This window comes from Puma concolor, chromosome E1 (genome assembly GCF_028749965.1).
Source record: "Puma concolor isolate L17-30 chromosome E1, mPumCon1.1.hap2, whole genome shotgun sequence".
In the NCBI taxonomy this organism is placed as follows: Eukaryota; Metazoa; Chordata; class Mammalia; order Carnivora; family Felidae; genus Puma; species Puma concolor.
This window is the reverse complement of record NC_141680.1, coordinates 59647637-59667562: the sequence shown is the minus strand read 5'-3', so window position 1 is coordinate 59667562 and position 19926 is coordinate 59647637. Positions and strand designations below refer to the sequence as shown.

General features: G+C 61.5%; 1 protein-coding gene across 8 annotated transcripts in view; it reads right to left on the bottom strand.

Moving 5' to 3' along the window:
* SEPTIN9 (septin 9) overlaps nt 1–19926 on the bottom strand; it is a 148924-nt gene that overhangs the window by 10470 nt on the left and 118528 nt on the right. For 7 of the 8 annotated variants that reach the window (XM_086688167.1, XM_086688169.1, XM_086688170.1 and 4 more), the window contains one exon: nt 592–783. In XM_086688167.1, coding sequence (XP_086544293.1) covers nt 592–783 — 192 coding nt within the window. Of the gene's footprint in view, nt 1–591; nt 784–13910; nt 14047–19926 lie in introns of those variants that run through there. The other variant, XM_086688171.1, reaches the window with a different exon arrangement.

Below are 19926 nucleotides of genomic sequence, written 5' to 3'. Positions count from 1 at the left end.
CAAGCACCACGCAGCTTAGTCCGGGCAAAAGTGGGATTCTACCCTGGGTCCACGGAACCCCCAAACAGGTGCCCTCCCACCCCAGCTGCGTCTCAGTGGTGGGGGCCCTGCCGTGGGAAGAGGAGGAGGAACTGAGCCCCCGCTCTCTCTGCTCTGTGAGCTGAGTCCTCGCCAGGCCCTCTCTGGGCCTCATCGCTGCCTATAAAGTGGGGCACCCTCTTCACAGGGTTTCTGCGAGGACTGAATGGGACCCCTAGTGGCTGTCCGGTTCTCGTGGGGCCACCGGGAAGCCACCAGCCAGGCCTGCAGAGCCCTACCCAGGGCTGGGCCTGGTGATGCTTCGGCAGAAGGTGCAGGCCACTGGTCGGAGACCAGCCGGGTGGTCTCGGGTTCTTACTACGAGGAGGCCCCCCCCCCCGAGGCGTGGGTGAAGCTGGGGCCCCCCTGGCAGGTACACGGGCACACACACAACGCCACACGCGCCCTGCAGGCCTGGCGTGTCCACACCCATTTTGCACAAGGGCAGACCGAGCCCCGGAGCCCAAGGGGCCGGCCCACGGGGCTGGGTCCCAGTGTGGGGCGCATGCTCACCGACCACCATGATGTTGAACTCGAAGCCTTGCTTCATGGCCTTCCTGCGCATCTGCTCCAGGATGGAGTCGATGCCCACATAGCCGAAGTCCGCGGGGGCCTTCTCGTTCCGGGGCGCGGGCACCTGCTTCAGCCCGGCATCTCTGGGGGTGTCGGCCATGTCGCCAATGCAGCCAGGAGCTGCCTCGGGGGCTGCGGAGAGAAGAGTGGGGGCGTTAGGGGGCCGGACACAACCATCTGCAAAGCGCCCACATCCTCGGGTGGTTCCGACCACCACGTCAGTTTCTCAGATGGGGAAACTGAGGCTCAGTTGCCCAAAGACCCCTTTGGAACACCCCAGCGCTAAAGATCCCGCCCCCCCCCCCCCCCACACACACACACAAGGCACGGGCCGCAGAGCCCTTCGCTCAGCTCCAGGATGGGGTTGACCCCCAGCCCTCCTCCTCCCAGCCTCCACCCTGCCCCAGGGCACCCAGGTGGGCCCTCTCCACCTCCTTCCCTGACTCAAATCGGCCCCAACACCTGCTGCAGCCAGAAGGCCTCAGGACCCTTGGGGTCAAACAGTCAAGTGTTTGCGGCAACCTGTGAGCCAGGGAGGGAGCGAGCATTTGTTGTTCTGTCACTCCTGTCACTCCCGGGTGACAGGTGTTCAATCCCAGGTACCCACCAGCAGCCCTGGACGCAGAGTAGGCTCCCCCCGGGGCCCATCTGTTCCCGGGCGATGGCAGGCAGACGAGGCGCTGTGGCAGCTCCCTACCCGCCCCCCCCCCCCACCCTGGACTGGGCCCAGAGGGGGAGGTCTTCTCCCTGCCCAGCCTCTGTGTGCCCCCCACCCTCAGACCAGGACGAGGTCTATGAACGGGCAGATAGGACAGAGCTTCTAGAAATAATTCCAGCTTCCTTGGTTTGTAGGTCAGAACCTTCCTCCCTGTCCCCCTTCCTCCCCTGGCCGCCTTCAGGAGTCCACACACTCAGGTCAGAGGCCTAGAGAAGGGACGAGCAGAAGGCACCCCGTGGGGACCTGAGGGGCACTCACCCAGTGGAACCGGTCCCCACCAGGGTGGGGCGGGAGCAACATGGGCCGCGTCCCGGTGCAGCCCCAGACGTGCCACACACGCCCCACCACACCTCTGCTGGGCCAGCCCCTCAGCCCCGGTGGGGCCAGGCTCTTCCTGCCCCCCCAACCGCCGTGGAGGCCTTTCCAGGGCCGCTCACGGGTCTCCCGGCGCATCCCGAGCTCACAGGAAGGAAGCACACTGGCTGTCGTGACCTGTCCCCTGGGCACCCATCGGCCCCGGGACCCTGGTGTGTGCTGGGGCAGGGAGGCGGGGGGAGGAGGCACGGTCGTGCCCTCTTGGCCCTGCCCTGGGAGGCGGCAGGCCACAAAGTCACCGCGGGGCTTCGGATGAACGGTTTCCACTTCCTGGGGAAGTGACCGGACTCTCCCCCTCCACCCCCGCCTCCAGACCCCAGTGGCCCCAGCCGGCTCGCACCTCGGCGGCCACACCTCTGCTTCACAGGCGTGTCAGAGGGAGCTGACACGGGGTGGGGGTGCCCGGCCCCCTTCCCTTCCATAACGAGGATGGTCAGCTCACACATTCCAGAAACGGGAGCGTGGGTGGGTCATCCGCAGGGTCGCTCAACTTCCCCGTGTCCTCAGCCACGCAAAGCGCGGTGATTCCTACCGCGCGGGAAGGGGAGCCAGCAAATAACAGAGGACTCCGACGACGGCCAGGGACCGCCCGGGGCCACGCTGCCCACGCCCGCCCCCCAGGCCAGGGAAAGGCCAGGGACCTGGGAAGCAGCGATGACAGCCGCGGGGCCTCCCCCCCGAGCGGCGCCCGGAAGGCATCTGCCTCTGCTCCCTCTTGAGAAACTGTCCCTGCACTCCAGCATCTTTAAATAAACAAAGACAAGAGCTGCATCTGGCCTTGAACATGTGGCTGTGGGGCTGCTTCCTGGAGACAGACTTGGGGCCCCGTCTTGCAGGGCAGTTCAGCCCCGCCCCGCGTGACCGAAAATTGCTTCCATCTGCCTGCGGGGCCGGGAGCCCTTCCGTCCGGGCCTGGGCCGGACCCCCACCCCCGCCCACGGCCCCCTCCGAGCCGCAGTGGTGGGGGGGGCGCCCCCTGAACCCCACTCGGCTCTCTCCTCCGCCCGGCCTCTGCTCTGGCTGGGTCCCTCTGCAGGCACCGACACCCACGAAGCACAGAGCAAACATCCTGCCCACCAGGGCCCTGTCTGGGAAGTGATAATAAAGACACGCCAAGCCCCGTCCTTCCCACCAACCCACCGAGGGAAGGGCCTGGCCTCCACACAGGTGAGGATACCAAGGGCTGGGTTGTGCCCCGGCCGGGAGGCAGGCTTTGGAGTCCGGGCCAGGACGTGCGTGGAAAGAGCAGAGGCCCCATGAGGCTAACTTGCCCAGAGACGCTTTCTCCGAACACTTGCTTTCCACGGACAGCCCCCGGGGCCTGGCTGCAGGAACCCCCTCCTCCAACACCGTCCGTAACGACTTCTGTGATGGGAGATTCTATGCCTGTGCGGTCGAACCGGGTGGCCACACGGGGCCGTTTTTTAAATCGGGGTAAAATACACATAACGTAAAACGCACCATCGATCCTTTTCTTTAGACGTACTCGGCGCCCTTAAGCCCGGTCACGTTGTTGTGCAACCAGTCTCCAGAACCCTTGCCCATGTCGCCAAGCTGAAACCCTCTCCCCGTTAAACACGGGCTCCCCACCCCCTCCCGGGGCCCTGGCAACCTCCATTCTACTGTCCCTGAACGTGGCTACACTAGGGGGCCCCGTATGAAGAGGCTCTCGTGGTATTTGTCCTTTTGGGGGTGGGTTTATTTCCCTTAACATAAGGTCCTCAAGGTTCACGCGTGCTGTATGTAGCAGGTATCGGGACTTTTTGGTTTTTTTTTTTTTAAGTTTATCTTGAGAGAGAGAGAGAGAGAGGGAGTGCACGCACACGGGCAGGAGAGGAGGAGAGAGAGAATCCCAAGCAGGCCCCGCGCTGTCAGCTCGGAGCCCGACGCGGGGCTTGAACCCACGAACCGCGAGATCATGCGCTGAGCCGAAACCAGACGCCTAAGACTGAGCCACCCAGGCGCCCAGGATCTCCTTCCTTTTCAAGGCAAAGAGGCCCCCGTGTAGCTAAGGCACATTTTGTGCATCCGTTCATCCCTCGGTGGACACCTGAGCTGCTCCTACGTTTCAGCCCTTGTGGATGACACTGCCACGAGCACCAGCGTGCAAACATCGAGACCCTGCTTCCAGTTCCCCTGGGGTCACCCCGGAAGCGAGATGGCCACATCACACGGCAGCCGTATTTTTAATTTTTTGAAGACCCGAAGACCCGCCCACTGTTTTCGTCTGTGACTTCTCTGAGCACTTGAAATGTAGCCAGGCCAACTGAGGAACTGAATTGTTTGTTTTGTTTCATTTAAATTAATTTATGGGGCGCCTGGGTGGCTCAGTCGGTTGAGCGTCCGACTTCGGCTCAGGTCACGATCCCGCGGTCTGTGAGTTCGAGCCCCGCGTCAGGCTCTGTGCTGACGGCTCGGAGCCCGGAGCCGGTTTCAGATTCTGTGTCTCCCTCTCTCTCTGACCCTCCCCCATTCATGCTCTGTCTCTCCCTGTCTCAAAAATAAATACACGTTAAAATAATTAATTAATTAATTTAAATGTAAAAAGCTGCGCGTGGACAGCACAAAATTCTAGTCCAACCGACTCCTTTCACAAGTAGGGAAACTGAGGTCCCCAGAGTGATTTTTTTTTCCTGAAACGTTCGCTTCTGTCACCTGTGATCACTGTCCGTGTCCCCCACACAGACCGGGAGCCCCAGGGAGGATGGCAGCAGACCTGGGGGGATGCCCCACGCCATACCTCTAGAAGTGTCCAGGGAGGGGACACTCGACACCCATGGAATGAATGGGGTCTTGGGAGTGTCCCCCTGGTGCAGGGTGGGTGGAGGAGGGCTCTGCGGCCGAGGCTGGCCCACAGCCCCTCCATGACCCTGGTCAGGCCTGTGTCTAATTCACACCCCCCAGTGACCTCTGCCTGGGGCCTGGGCCTCATTCTCTTTCAAATGGCCCTGTCACCTCAACGTCTGTTTCATACCCAAACTTCATGAGATGCTATTAATAGGAAAGAGGAGTTCCCCACAGAACAATTAAGTTTCACATTTGTGTCCCAGATGACACTCACTGCACCCTTGTGAGCTAAAGGGAGCCGCGTATCTTAAAAGTAGAAAAGTCAGGTTCAGAGAGGTTAAGTAACTTACTCAAGGCCACACAGCACCACCTGCCTTTTCTCATTGTTCCTGGCTGCCTCTCAGCCAGGAAGCGATGTAGAGAGAGGACAAGCTGCCACGCCCTCCCTATGCTGCCCTCCTGGGTCTTTCCCCTCCTCTGAGGATGGAATGTTCCCTGGGGCAGCCTCACCCCGTTCCAGGCAGCTTCAGGCCAACAGCTCTGCCCCCAGGCTCCCAGGCCCAGGGCGAAGTCACTGCCCTCCATGCCCCTGGATCTCCCCGATGGAAGGAAGGCCAGGGACCACACAGGCTGAGGTGACCCTACACCCTGGCTTAAACTTTCCTCCAGCCTAATTATTTCCTTTGTTGTAACGGACACAGGACGTAAAGTTTTGACCATTTAAACCCTGTTTCGCTGTTTGGTTCGGCAGCATTCCCAATGACATGCAACCATCACCACCATCAGATGGCAGAACCTTTTCGTCGTCATGGATGGAAACTCTGTGCCCATCAAACACTCAGTCCCGCCCCGCTCCCCCAGTGACCTCCAGTGGACCTTCTGGCTTTGTGAATCTGACTCCTCCAGGGGCCTCATTCGGCACGGTCCTTCTGTGTCTGGCTTTGTTCACCGAGCCTAACGGCCTCACAGCCCGTTCCCGCCGTAGCAGGTGCCACACCTTCCTTCCTTTTTCTGCCTGATAACATTCTGTTTATCCATTCATCCGTCAACGGACACTCGCGCTGTCCCCCCGTTTTGGCTGTCGTGAATAACGCTGCTACGATCACGGCCGTACGAGGATCTGAGTCCCCGCTTTGAACTCTTTTGGGCATCCAGCCTCCTGAGGAAGAGAAGCCAGTCGACCGTCAGCAAGGCTGTGGTTCGGGCAAGAAGTGCCATGGTCATCCTGTCGTCAGAGCGAGGCGCGGTGATTCCCTGCAGACCGCACGGGAGGCGCCAGGGGCCTCGGGTCGTGGCCCCAGCTCCACGTGGCCTGTGGCCGGTCCCCTACCCTGCTGGCATTGCCCAGCTGGGAAAACAGGCCACATGTGGTTCCTGAGCACACGGCCCCTGCCACTGCTCTCCGCTCTGAGAGCCCCTGGACCCTGACGCCACGGCTTGCTGGGGCGGCATCCCTAACTCCTAGCCCCGAGAGTGGCTCTCTAGAAATATGCAAAACATCCACCAGGACGTGGACGGATAAACAACATGTGGCAGGTGTACCAGTGGCACACTAACTACAAAAGGCCGTGACGTCGTCCTGCCACCTGCCATGACACGGACGAACCTCGAAGACATTATGCTCCGTGAAAGAAGCCGGTCGCCAAAGGTCACACACGTATGATTCCATTTACGTGAAATGCCCAGAATCAGGCAAATCCATGAAGACAGAAAGCAGGCACGCACGGCCAGGGGCTGGGGGAGGGAGAGTGCTTGCTTTAATGTGAAGGGGCCTTCTTTTCGGGGTGATGAAAATGTTCTGGATGCGGACGGAGATGACAGCTTGTGAATACAAGCCACTGAATTGGACACTCTCAACGGGTGGCTTGAGCGATGAGGGGAACTGTGATCTCAATAAAACTGTCATATTACGAAAGGAAAGCAAAAAGCTTGCCTGGGGAGCTGGATTTAAAAGAACCCTACTGGGCCCACGAGTGCCCGCCAGCCGGCCCCACAGCACAGCGGGCAGCTGAGGCCCAGATGCCACGCTCAGGCCCGAGGTCTGGAGGCCGGGTATGGCCAGGTGGCACCCCCGGGGTCAGCAGCCCTGCATCTCCCAGGAAGGGCGATTTCCTGGGGGGGGGGGGGGGGGGGGGCGGGGAGGCAGGGCAGTTGGGAGGAAATCTTGCCAATTTCTCTCCACTGGTCCCCGTTTTGAGCCCTGGCCCACTGACCGCTCCCTTGCTGGGGAAGCCCCGCCACGCCTGCCCCCTCCTTCAGCACCGATACCTGCTGGGTGGCCTCTTCTCAGGAGTTGGGCGGCAGGGCCCCGAAGCAGGAAGGAAGCGCAGGGCTCCGCCCAGCCCCAACCGGCGGCCTCGCTCTTGTGTGTGCCCGGCCTCGCTCTTGTGTGTGCCCGCAGCCGGGGCTGTGACTTGGGCACCGAGTGACAAATTCTCCCCCCCCGCCCAGGGCCGGCCAAGGATGACGGGATCGGATGGTCGCCTGCAGCTCCCCGGGACCCCCAGGGCTGTGGGCGCAGCTCTTCGGGCTGGGACACCTCTGGAGCCCCTCACGGCACCCCAGGCCTGATGGGGAAACCAACACCCCGGGGTCCCCCCTTGGCGGCCTGCTGCCGGTCCCCACGAGTCCCATCCTCCCCGGGCATCAGCTGTCAAATGCAGATGTGGCTCTACTGGGGCCACGGACCCTGGGCCACTGCCTGACTCTGCTTCCAGCGGGAGAGGGGCATCCACGGGGCACCAGGCTCTCAGGACAACGCTCTCGGGGCAAAGCCAATGCCACTCCCCTATCTCACCCCGATCCTCTCCGTGCCTGGCTCCTGGAGCCGGGGGTCACTGATCCCGGTGTCTGAACGTGCCTTGCTCAGTCACCACCCACAGCGCCTGGGCAGAAAGCAAGGCCAACCGGTCCACGGATGCCTGGAAGGCTACCCAATGGCCGACAAAGGGAACCAGAGTCACCAAGGAGATCCAGGTAGACCACTCGGGGCCAGATGTCGGGGTTCCCAGGGCACCAGGGACTCCTCCTGCCCCAAAGCCCCTAGACTTCTCTCCTGGAGGAAACCACACGTCCAGACATGTAAGCCTTCTGTCTCCCACCCCACCCTAGCCCAGGTGACCCAGCAGTCAGTCCAAGTTCACCGCAGAACAGCGCACACAGTGGGGGGTTCTGGGACAGCTGCCCCCCACAAGCACGTGGAGTCCACCCTCGGGGACAGTGGCACAGGCTGCAGTGAAGGCTGAGGGGACATCTGCAGACCCCAGCAGAGCACCGAAGCCCGTGGCCAGGACGCAGACAGCCCCCGCCCCCTGCCCCCCGCCCCCTGCCCCCCGCAAAGAGGCTTCTTGAAGGTGGGCGAGGACCCAATGCACGTAGTGCCCGGAGTGACCAGAGCTGCTCCCTCCCTCCCGTCTCCCTCCCTGGGTGGCTGCCCAGTCCGGCAGCTCCTGGCCTGTCCCCGCTGCTCTCCTGCTGAGCCCACACCCAGCCTTGGAGGTGTCTCCACAGTGACTGAGTAACGCTGTGTGTGGTTTCCTCTCCCCACACGTCCCCCGACGTGGCAGTCAGGAAACCAGTGCCCTCATCCGCCACGCCCACTCGTGTATCGCCACGTTTAGAGCGGTGCCTGGCACGAGGCAGGTCCACAACGCGATGCTGAATGAACGAAGGAACAAAGGGAGGCACTGATCACAACAGCCGATGTCTCCCGGGGGCTCACCATGCACTGGGTGCTACCGTGAAATGCCGCACCTGCACTAACTCACGTGACATGCACGGCACAAGGACCGGGTAAGCTAGCGACAGGCATTACCCCAAGTCTCCGATGAGGAAGCTGAGGCCCGCTTTTGTGACTTATTATGACCCAGCGCGAGTGGACGGACGGCAGAGCCAGGATTTGAACGCAGGCAGGGTGACCCCACAGGCCAGGTCCTCCGGCACCACGGAAAAGCAGAAGGAGGGGTGCGTTCCCGACAGCAGAGCCCGAGCAGGTGCCGCTGGGGCAGGGACTGAAGCTCTCGCCGCCCCCCCCCCCTCCTCCCAGGAGCCGCCCATCCTGTTTAGAGAGGCACCAGGCCTCTCACGGGGCATTAGGATTTTTTTATTTTTAATTTTTAACGTTTATTTATTTTTGAGAGCGAGACACAGAGACAGAGCGTGAGTGGGAGAGAAGCAGAGAGAGAGGGAGACACAGAATCCAAAGCAGGCTCCAGGCTCCGAGCTGTCCGCACAAAGCCCGACGCGGGGCTTGAGCCCATGAACCGCGAGATCGTGACCTGCGCCCAAGCTGGACGCTTAACCGACTGAGCCCCCCCAGGCGCCCCAAGGGGCATTAGGATTTTAATCTTCATAAACCTGCGAGCAAAGTCATTCGAAGGTCAAGCCTGGTTGGCCAAGCTCTTCTAAAACAGCTGCAGGGAGCAGTGTGGGGGTCCCAGATTCCAGGGGACTCCAGGGCAGGGGCGCTGAGGTAGCAGAACCCTGGTAGCACAGAGGCCCCCCCGCCAGAGCTCCCAGATGGACCCATCCGAGCAGGCAGCAAAATGCCCATTTTCATCCTAAAACCCCAGCTCCTAGAGGCCGCCCCAGGTCCAGGTGGAACTGACAAAATTCACAGGGGCCTCCAAGATGACTCCCCACTTCTGGTATCAGTGACACGGGAGGGAGGTGCTATTCTTAGCCAACCTGGGGAACACAGGCGAAGGAAAGAGAATGGCAAGTCCGTGGGGCCAGGCACACCCACATTCGGGGGCTGCAGAAAGGCCCTGGACCGAGACGCCAAAGAAATGGCTGCCGGCAATAATCGTGGAAAAAGATCCCGGGGCCCTAGGGGACCAGGACCACGATGTAGATTCACTCAACAAATATTTGATGGCCAGGGGGTCTCCCTCCCCGAGCTGCAGCAGGGACCAGCGAGAACAAGCAGTGTCATTCGGGACGGGGCGTCACTCCTGCGGGGCTCTGAAAACAGGACCCTTTCCCATTCACTCGGCTCCTTCTTCCTCGGGTCCCCCATGCACCTAACGCCGGGGGCTGTTACAAACCCCCCATAAATGTCGCAGGGGAACTTCCTGCTCCCTTCTAAAGATGGAAACACTGAATACAAATGGCCGAATTTTGCAAATTTGTGCGGGTGGGGATCGAGGAGGGAATCGGAAAAGCGCACATGCCTCATCTGATGCGAGAAGTAATTCCACGTCAAATTACACTTCACACTTTGTCCGGGGCAGGAAGCGGCTCGTCACAGTCTGGTCAGGAACGGGGCTGCCAGAAATCTGAGACTTTGCCCTCTGGCCTGAAACTCTGCTTTAGAAACGGAGCCCAGAGGCTGGAGCCTCTCCGGAGAAAGGAGGGATTTGCAAATGCAAAGGGCTGCATTTTTCCCCCGCTGGGCCCTCCTTCCCTTTTCCGAGGAGACCGAAACTCCAGTTCTAAAGCTTCTGTGTGAGGAGACTCAGGGGAAGTGTGCATGAATAAACATCTCCCAGGACCCCATGCCCTTTGGGGACCCAGGAGGGGACACGGCAGGGACAGTGCCATCCCAACCCGACTCATTCATTCATTCATTCATTCAGGGGCCCGAGGCGCCCCGGAGGCGGGGAGGGGGGTTCCCCCACTCTCACTGCCCGCCAAGGCTCCTCGGCTTGGCTTTTCTCCCGCCAAATGCGTTCAAGCAAGCTTCTCCTCTATTGTGCAGGAAGGAATCTCAAGAAGCTCTCCCTTTCTGCCAACACGGTTTCAATTGGCCCAAGTCGGCGAAGTCAGATTTGGACAGCGGCCACCTCTCTCCCCATGCCGCCCCACCCGCTTCTGGAAGAGGCCTTCTTCTGTTCTCTATTTGCAGCCTGGCCACCTCTTTCTCCTCCTCCAGGGAGCTCTCAGCTGGGCTGGGCGGCCCTTCGGAGACCCCGGGCTTTGCTCAGGGCAGGCTCCGAGCTGCAAGCATGGTTCACTTCCTAAAAAGCAGTCTGCAGAAGGGCCAGGGCCAGGGCTGAGCCCTCCGACTCCCTGCATCAAGGATTCATTTTTTATTTCATTTTCCACCACCCACTGGCCTCGCAGGATCAGGGACTGTGCCCCCCCCCCACCCCCAACACAGAGCCTCCTCCCACCCCAGAGAACCTTCCAGCACAACGGGTCCCCGCCCCAAAGCAAACCCAGAATCCAACCCCGGGCCAGCCCGCCCACTGGGTCTGAAGGGGCCGGCTGACCACAGAGATTCTGTTAGCTCTTGGCAAATATTTGCCAAGTCAAAAGCAGAAAGAAAAGATTCTCCCCCCGTGGATGGGTGGAAACTGGCCATTTGTCACAGGGTAGAATTTCCTCTTATCAGGGATGTCCTGCTAAGGGGGGGGGGGGGGGGAGGCCTCCCCTCCCCCTGTCCCCTCTATCAGCGGGACTGTCAGCAGATCCTCACCAGAGGGACAGAGGCTGGGGGCGCTGGAGGTCCCGCCTCCCCCAGCTGATGAAGTCATCTGAGGAAACAGGGCTCCCCGGGGGCCACAGGACACCCCCCCCCCACCCCCCGGCCAGGGGCTAAGCAGAAGATCTCCCTCGTGCCCAGGGTGCTGCAGGAGGCAGAGTGTGGCCCGCGGGGGCCATGCAGGGAGGGCCACATTCCTGGGCTGGAAGCCTGACCAGATGATCCCTGAGGCAGGGAGTCAGCAGCCCTGGACCCCCTTGAATCAGGTCCCCCATCCCTTTGTCGCTCTGGCTGTGGGCTGAGGAGTGGCGAGACAGCTGGAGTCATCTTCTCTCCCACCTCTGGGTCCTTCCTGCTCAGGAGAGCAGAGGTTCTGGAAGCAGTGGGCTCGGGGCCTGGGGATTAGCAAGGACTCCTACTTGGACCGCGTCCCCCCCCGCCGGCGGGGCCGCTCCGATTCCACATGTCCCAGACTCCACTGCTCCCCGGCGCTCCTACGGGAGCCACTCGTTCCGAGGATAATAAGCCCAAGAAAGGCCCCGTGAACTCTGAGGACACATCCGAAGCCAGGAGGGGAACGTGGGACGGGCAGCCCGCCCATCGGAGGAATCTCAGAAACACAGCCACCCCTCTACCCGGGGCCCTCCCCAGGAAAAAGCCGTGTGCAGGGACAGCTGCCCAGTTACCCCTCGGGGCGGACTTTCCATCACCCCTGAAACACCGCCTGGGGTCGGGGGTGGGGCGGACGCTGGCCTTGGGCAGGGTGCAGACACCCGTGAGCCCAGGGCTGGGTCATACACCAGAGAGAAGCGGGCACAGCCCATTTCCTGGTCTGCACTGGGGGGCGAAGCTGGGGCGTACTTCTGGACTGGCGGTTCTGAGTGCACACGGCTGCCAGACCTCTGCGGAACAAAGTACTGAGGGGTCACCCCTCATCCCACGTTGCAGGGAGTGAGCCCTGAGCACCCCAGTCAGTCTTTTCCTTCCTGCTACGCTCTCTCCTCTTAGCCGCGCAGGCCTCCGCTGCCTTTCCTCTGTCCGAGGCTGCTGGGGGGCTCGGCCTCTTTGCTGGCTCTCCTGCCACCTGGAAGTCCTGGCCCCCGGCTGGACACTCTCTCCAGGCGACTCTGCCCAGCCCCTGGGCGTCACAGGCCGACCTCTGTCCGGTTCACACACTGATGCCAATTGACCGTCCCTCTGAGTCCGTCCCAGCTCAGCGGAGATGCCCCGAGGCCCCACCGGCGCCAGCATCTGTGGCCCCCGCCCAGTGAAGGCTGGAGGTCTCAGACCGAACGTGCCGCAAACTGAACTCTGAGCCTCCAGGCCGCCCCCCAGTCCCTCCACGTGAGTAAATGGCACCTCCAGGCGTCCAGTTATGTCACAGCTACAAATCTGGGGGGCCCAGCCTTGGTCCTTCTCCTTCCATCACCCAAACCCAACCACCTGTCCCAAAGTCCTACCGGTTCCAGCCCAACATCCCTGCAGGTGGCGGCCTTGCTTGCCTCCCCGCGGCCCCCACCACCCAAGCCATCGCCATGCCTGCCCTCCACCCTCACCCCCCACCATCACACTCGCTGTGTGACCCAGAGCAAGGAACTTAACCTCTCCGCACCTCCATTTTCTTCTGTGTAGATTGGGACGACACTACTGCTTGCCTCCCGAGAGCGCTGGGGGAATCAAACAAGATTGTTTACGAAGCACACGAACAGTGCGCAGTCAGGGCTCTAAGCAGCTGTACCGAAAACAGAAGCCCACGCCCAGCTCTCCAGCTTGGGTGAGTGGACTGTCTCCCCAGCTCCTACCAGCTCTGCAAACAAGGCTCCTCACAGAGGTTCTCTCCTGCTCTGCTCCTGGAGGAACCCCTCATTTCCCCAGTTGTTGAATGAATGAATGAATGAGTGAGTGAGTGAGTGAGTGAATGAACGAACGAATAGGACACTCGCTACCCTTCCTTCCTCCTCTCTTCCCAGAACACCGTAAGGGGCCGGCCCCTGCTCCCCGGCCAAGCCGGGTGGCGCCTCTCGGCCCGGCCCCAAACTGCTGGCCCGCATCCTCTCCCACGGGCTTCCCCACGGCCTTCGGCGTGTGGCAGGATGGGAATGGGATGTTAACCATTTCCAGTCTCCGTCGTCCTCTGGAGCCACAAAGCACCGAAGAGGAAGGATGGACGGATGGACGGACTTCCGAGGACAGCTCCCGCCCATTCAGGAAATTTTGCTCAGGAAATGGGGGGGAAGGGCGCCCAGAGGAGGAGAGGTGGGCAGAGACTGGGCCTGGGGCAGGCATGCCGGTGGGCAGGGGCTTGGACCACCCCGGTCACTGCCCCAAGCCGCTCCCCACCGCTGCAGATGGCCTGGCCAGTGCAACAGGGACCAGCGAGTCCCCAGCGTGGAGGGAGCAGGCTGTCGGTCACCGGGCAACCCCGGAAGACATGCCCTCCTGGGAACTAGGGTCAGTCGGTTAGTTTCATAGCCCAAGGGTGACTCTTCCTGCTGTCCCCTAATCTGCGGTCCAGCAGCTACACGTGACCTGCCTCCAGCCCAGACTGAAGAGTGGTTAGAACTGGCAAAGAGAATTTATTAACTCTGACACAACCAGCCTTGGAAACATACCCAGTCCCGGGGCCCAGGGGCTCAGCCTGGACCGCAGACGCAAGGGGCCGGCTGGGCCCAGTGAGCAGCGCTGACCCCCAGGGCTGGGCTGGGCTTGGGCGCTTCTCAGTCTGCAAACCGCTCAAACTCGCTTTATCACACGGGATCCTGGGCTTCTGGGGATAACGGGCGGAGACTCTCGAAATGAGACCAAAATAACAAGATCGACAGGGCTCTTACACAGGTGACGACGGAAGAAAGTTAAACTAGGGAGCACACCAGTCCGGGGGGGTCCCACCCTCACGGGACCCTGCCCGCAGGCAGACCCCAGGCGGCCCCGCACCCTCCACACCCCCCGGGGTACCTGCCGGCAGATGGGAACGGTCTGAGGCGTCCTCCCTGAGATCGCAGCAGCTGTGGAGGCCACAGGGGTGGGAGCCCGTCGCCTCCCAGGTCCCCTCCCAGGTCCCTCCGCCCCGAGGCTCCGGGAAGGAGCCACATTCATATGGTAATTTCTGCCTGTGAACTGGCGCGGCACAGAGGGCCCTCCAGCTGCGGGCCGGGAGGAGGGGAGCCTGGCCCGGGCCTGACCGCTCGCTCCCGGCCCTGCCGAGTGGGCCCTTCCCGGGGCGCTCAATTCGGGCTGCGGGGGGGGGGGGGGGGGGGGGGGGGGGAGCGGGCGCCTTGGTGCAGGCGGGGCCAAGGGCCTCGGCTTTCTGCGCTCACGCGGTGGTTTCGGATGACAACGGACACGGGTTTGTTTCACTTCACTTTTCGGTGGCTCCCTGCAGATGATGCCCTGGCCCTCGCCCCCTCCCTGGACCCCAGAGGCAGCCCCCCGCGCCTCCACCCTCCCTGGAAGGAAAGGTCTCCCCGGGGCCAAGGCGGGTGGGGGAAGAAAGAAAGGCCGCTCCCACAGCCCAGTCCTCCTTTCCCTCAGCTTCCTCTAGGGGCGAAGGGGGAGAGGGAGGAGGAGGGGGGTCACACAAAACCCAGTCACTCCCTCCACCCACTTCCTCTCTCACACTGCGGGAGTTCACTGCTGCAGCTGAGAGAGAGAGAGAGAGAGAGAGAGAGAGAGGAGAGAGAAAAGAGAGGAGAGGGGAGGGGAGGGGAGGGGAGGGGAGGGGAGAAGAGAAGAGAAGAGAAGAGAAGAGAAGAGAAGAGAAGAGAAGAGAAGAGAAGAGAAGAGAAGAGAAGAGACGAGACGAGAAGAGAAGAGACGAGACGAGACACGCAAACCTTCCTTAGCTCTGGGCCCACGGAAACCAGAAGTCGTCTCCAGGACTCAGCTGCAGACCCGAACGGCTTCTCTGTGCCCCCACCCCCACCCCCAAACCCATCCACAAGCCCATTCACCGCTGGATGCAAAAGGAAACAAAAGGACCCCTGGCGAATCGCCCAGACACAGACTCAAGACAGGTCATGGGGGGAAGTGCAGGAGAGAAAGAGGCGAGCAGCGACTGCCCCCTCCCCGCCCCCCCCCCCACCCCCGCCGGGGACACAGGGCGCGCCCCCGCCCGCGCACGACCGGCAATTCCGGGGAGAAATGAAAACCCAAGTCCGCACCAAGACAGGGGCACCAACATCGAGTGCTGCACGATTCGCAGCACTTGAAAAACAGCGACAGCCCCGATGCCCGGCTACTGATGATGGGATAGGCAGCACAGGACGGGAGCACCGCGTGGAACACTATTCAGCCAGGAAAAGGAACCAAGCGCTGACCCCTGCTACCACGTGGACCTTGAAGATACTATGGCATAAAAAGCCACCTGTCCTCTGATTCCACATTTATAAAACGCCCAAAGCAGGCAAGTTCACAGAGGCACGAGGCAGCTTCGTGTTGCCAGGGGCTGGGGGCAGGGAGCTGTTCGTGGGAACAGGGTCTCTTCTGAGATGATGAGAATGTTCTGGAATTAGTCGTGATGACTGGGTAACGTTGGGACGCGCTAAAAACCTCTGAATTGTACACTTTAGACGACTGAATTTTAACGGCGTGCGAAGCGTATCTCAATAAAGCTCCTAACAACAGCAATATAACAGGTAACCTGCTCCCCAATGACCAGGGGTGAGGGCTGTGTCCTCGTCCATGGCCAGCTCCCAGCACCGATCCAACACCCCGCCTCCAGGTGCCCCCCAACTCTGCAGCCCGGCGAGTGGGGGCGCCGGGAGGCTCCCTGGCCCTGCGACTCCTCCCTTGCCCTCTCTGCTCCTGACCCCACCGGTGCTCATTAGGAGCCCCCTTTAATACAGAAGGAAACCAAAACCTCAACCTGAAGGGAGGGGAGACTGGGATTCAAACGCAGCCAATCAGCAACCACAGAGGGTCCCTGGGCAGGAGGGACAAGGGAAAACCCACTCAGCACTCCCCTCCCGGATGCAGGGACACCTGCGACCCCTTACACGTACCGGAACCAACTGGGTGAAGCAGCAGCAGCAGGCCCCAGGCCCCCCCACACACACGCGCACACGCACACACCGGGCAGGTGTTCAGTCTTCTGCGCGGGCCCAGCCGACCCAGCGGAAATGGTGGCAGGAGCCAGCAGCTGCCGGGGGCGGCCGCCGGATATCCTGGGCCATCTCCGGTACGACCCACCCCAAGTCTGTCAGAGGCCCGAGCTTCGCCCTGCCCCGTCCCAAACCCGAAGGATGCTGCTGAACGAGCCTCCGTGGAAACAAGTCATAGAGAATTCACCGAAGCCCTGCTTTTACGGGGCGGCAAAGGCCCCAGAGAGGGCGGGGTGGGAGGTCTCTGGCGGCTCAAGGTTAGCGCCTGAGTTTCCGAGTGCCCCGTGGCGTTCGTTCGTTAGGGCTTTACTCCCCAGCCGTCCCCGGGGAACCCCAGGGGGAGGGGCCAGCTCAGGGCGGCACACGCGGTGGGACTGTCCTCACCCCAACCGCCCCACAAACACGGGGGCCCTCGGAGAACCAGCCTCCCATCCCTGACTCACACGTCTCCCCCACAATCTGGGATCTAGCAGCCAACAGGTGCAGGGAGAGGCCACTGGCTCATCCTCCCGCGGGCCCACAATGGGCCCCAGGAGATGTGAGCAGGCCAGGCCTGGGTGTCAGGCCCAGAAGCATTTCTGCCCCTTCCTGCTGAGTGGTGTCCAAAACGCGTTGCTGGGCAAATGTATAAGGAAATAATGAAGACAGAAATGGCTGTTGGCACACGGGCAAGGTGTGACTGACCAGGTGCTCCGGTTCTACTGTGAGCCCGGGGGGAGGCTGGGGAGGCAGCCAAGACCTTTGGAAGGATGGCGAAGGTCAGCTGAGGAACTCTGTGCAGGAAGAGCAGGAAGCAGGCACCTGCTGAGGGGTGCCACCTCCATGTGGACAGGTGGGCACCACACCGCCCAGCCCCTCCTCTGCCCCACCCCCCCACCAGCCCCGCCCATGCCCCCCGCCCCACCCCCACATGTTCCCTGAAATTTCCCCTGTGGTCCCGCTCCCCCAGCCGCCCCTGAGCTGCTCTCCTCTGTGTCTCCAGTGAAATTCCAAAGAGCCCAGAGGGAGCATCTCAACACTCCGGGCCCTGAAACCTTTGCTGAGTCCCAATTGCAAAGTAGCTGCTTCCTGGGACCCTGCCCCCCCCCACCCCCAGCAGGTCCTAGGACACCTTCCTAGAGCCTCTCATCTTACAGATGGTGCATCTTTTTAAATGTTTATTTATTCTTGAGAGAGAGAACGCAAGCAGGGAGGGGGAGAGAGGGGGAAAGAGAGAGAATCCCAAGCGGACTCCACGCCGTCCGCACAGAGCCCACCTCGGGGCTCGATCTCATGAGCCAAGCCAAAATCAAGAGTCGGACGCTTCACTGACGGAGCCACCCAAGCTGGTGTGTACTTGCCACCTAACTGGGATGGAAGCTTCTGGAAGGCCTGCCTCGTGGGTCCCCCTACCCTGCTCAGCCCAGGGCCGCCCCGAGGTCAGGACTCATGAGAACGGCAGGTGAGGGGCTGCACGCACTTGGCACCTCCCTGTCCAGGTTCTGTGACCTCCGTGCTGACCCCGTGAAGCGGTACGCCTTCCGGAAACCGGACGGCGGCTCAGAGGCGACGCGGCACGTGTGTAAGGCCGCGGGGCCATCAACAGGTGCACGGCAGGCACCAGGCGGCTCACTGGCCCCACGCGTGAAGCTCTCCCTGCAATGTCCATCCTCTCACGGAATCTGGGGAGCGGGCCGCTCTCCCAGCGAGCGAGCAGGTCGACAAAGCAGATGTGGGGGCTGGTCAGGAGCCTCAGGGAACGCTGACCCGGTCATAGGTGGCCAGTTGATGCCAAGTTCACAGAGGTGGGGCTGGTCCCTGGGCCCAGGTCTCCACCAAAGAAAGACAGGGGTCTCCTGGCCGCCCCACCCTTGCCCGCCTCTCCCCTCACCTTCCACAGGAACTTCCGCCAGGCTCCTCACTGTTCCCCAACCTCCCGGCTTCCACCCGGAGTCACCGCCCGCCTCGCTGGGAGCCTCACCTGGGCGCTGAGTTCCCTTGGTTCGGAATGGCCCCCACATCCTGCCTCCAAGGGCCTCCGCCCGCTGGGGCCCTAAGAGGGGACTGGGGGAGGGCTCACTCTACACCTGAGTAGGGGACACATGGGAAGGCGGGGGGGGGGGGGGTGTCCCAGCTCCAGTGCCGCCAATCTGGCATCAGCAGATAAGTCACTGAACCCGGGGGCCGACCTGCTTCCCAGGCCTTCGTCCTGGCATCTGCCTCCAAGATGGGGAGGAAAGCACCAGAGGAGGGCACAACGGGCTTCTGCCCTGAACTGGAACATTCCGGACGTGCGGGAAGACCGACAGGAAGGCGCCAACAAGGCTTGTTGGGCACTATTCAGCAGCAGAGAGGAAGCATGAAGCGGCCCCTCGGCTGGCCAGGTGGGCTCTGGGGGGGCGGTGACCTACTCGGATCGACGTAGGTCAAACCGGCCTTGGGCTGAGGTGGCCTGGAGCAGAGGTGGCTCAAGGAATCAGCTTAAAACTCATTTATTCTGGGGGCGCCCGGGGGGGGCTCCGTTGGTTGAGCGTCCGACTTTGGCTCAGGTCAGGATCTCGCGGTTCGTGAGTTCAAGCCCCGGGTCAGGCTCCGTGCTGCTGGCTCGGAGCCTGGATCCTGTTTCCGATCCTGTGTCTCCCTCTCTCTCTCTGCCCCTACCCCTGCTCACGCTCTGTCTCTGTCTCTCTGTGAAAAAGAAGTAATTTTAAAAAACTCATTTATTCTGTAATAAAGAAAATTATTCCTAATAGGCAACCTTACGTGTTCCCCAAAGAGAAACTTTCTCAGTTTCCACCTGTCATGTAGGGCATGAGGCAGCCTCATCACCTCAATAAATTCTCCAAGAGGAAGACTGAGGGCTCCGCACACCGGGCCCGGAGTCAACTGTGGTCAGCAGGACGGGCCCTGTTGGAGGGCCCAGCCCTGCATTAGCAGAGCATGTGGTCTGCAAAACAGCAGCGACTCTCCCTCCGACCCAGGGGGGCTCCTGCCCCCCCCCATCATGGGTCTTTGGAGCCCACAGCTGATACCCGCCAACGGGTGGCAACGTGGATCCTGTCCTCAGTCCCCTACTTCCCCGGAACCAGGGCACAGAGTGGGGGCCGGGCCATCGGGTCCAGTCCCCTGCACCGGGAGGATGTATTCAGATCCCAAAGGAAAGAAACACTCCCCAAGGAGAGCACGTATAAAGACAGTAGGGCCACGGGCTGTTCTCGTAAGGCTCTCCGGAGCTGGTCGTACAGAAACCAGAGGATTTGGACAAAAGATGAAAAGCTTTGGGCAAACCGTGCTGACCATGCATGCATTCAAACGTTAACTGAGCAAGCTCCTGGGAGGTCCGGGGCCCGGAGACAGAGATCAATAAAATGCAATCTCTACACAAGTCCACAGTCTAGGGAAAGACAGGACACAATGTCCCCGTCCGGTCCGTGTGTGTGTGTGTGTGGGGGGGGGGGGGGTTCTCCACGCAGGAGAGTGAATTTGAAATCACCGTCCCGCTCCAAGCTACGAAAATCTTATCTGTGGCCCCAACGTCGAAGGCCTGGTGACAGGCACCTAGAACCTGGCCTGGGAGATAAGGGAGGAGATAAGTATCTGGGAGGTAGGACACACTCCGCTGGGGACATCAGCAAGGACACTCCAATGACCATTCAGATGACTGGGCACTCGGTGCCTGGCATTTGCAGGGCAGGGCAGGGGCTGGCAGGCCTCTGGGGACACAGGTCCCGGAAGTGGGGATTGCAAGCCAGGTGCAAAATGGAGGAAATCAATGCCTGGTGAGCCCTCCTTCCCCAAGGCCAAGTGTGGGGGCGGGGGGCGGGAGGGAGGGGCAGGGTCAGTGTCAGTGACGCCACCCCAGCCTGGAGCTGGGGGTCCGAGGGCCACCTTGG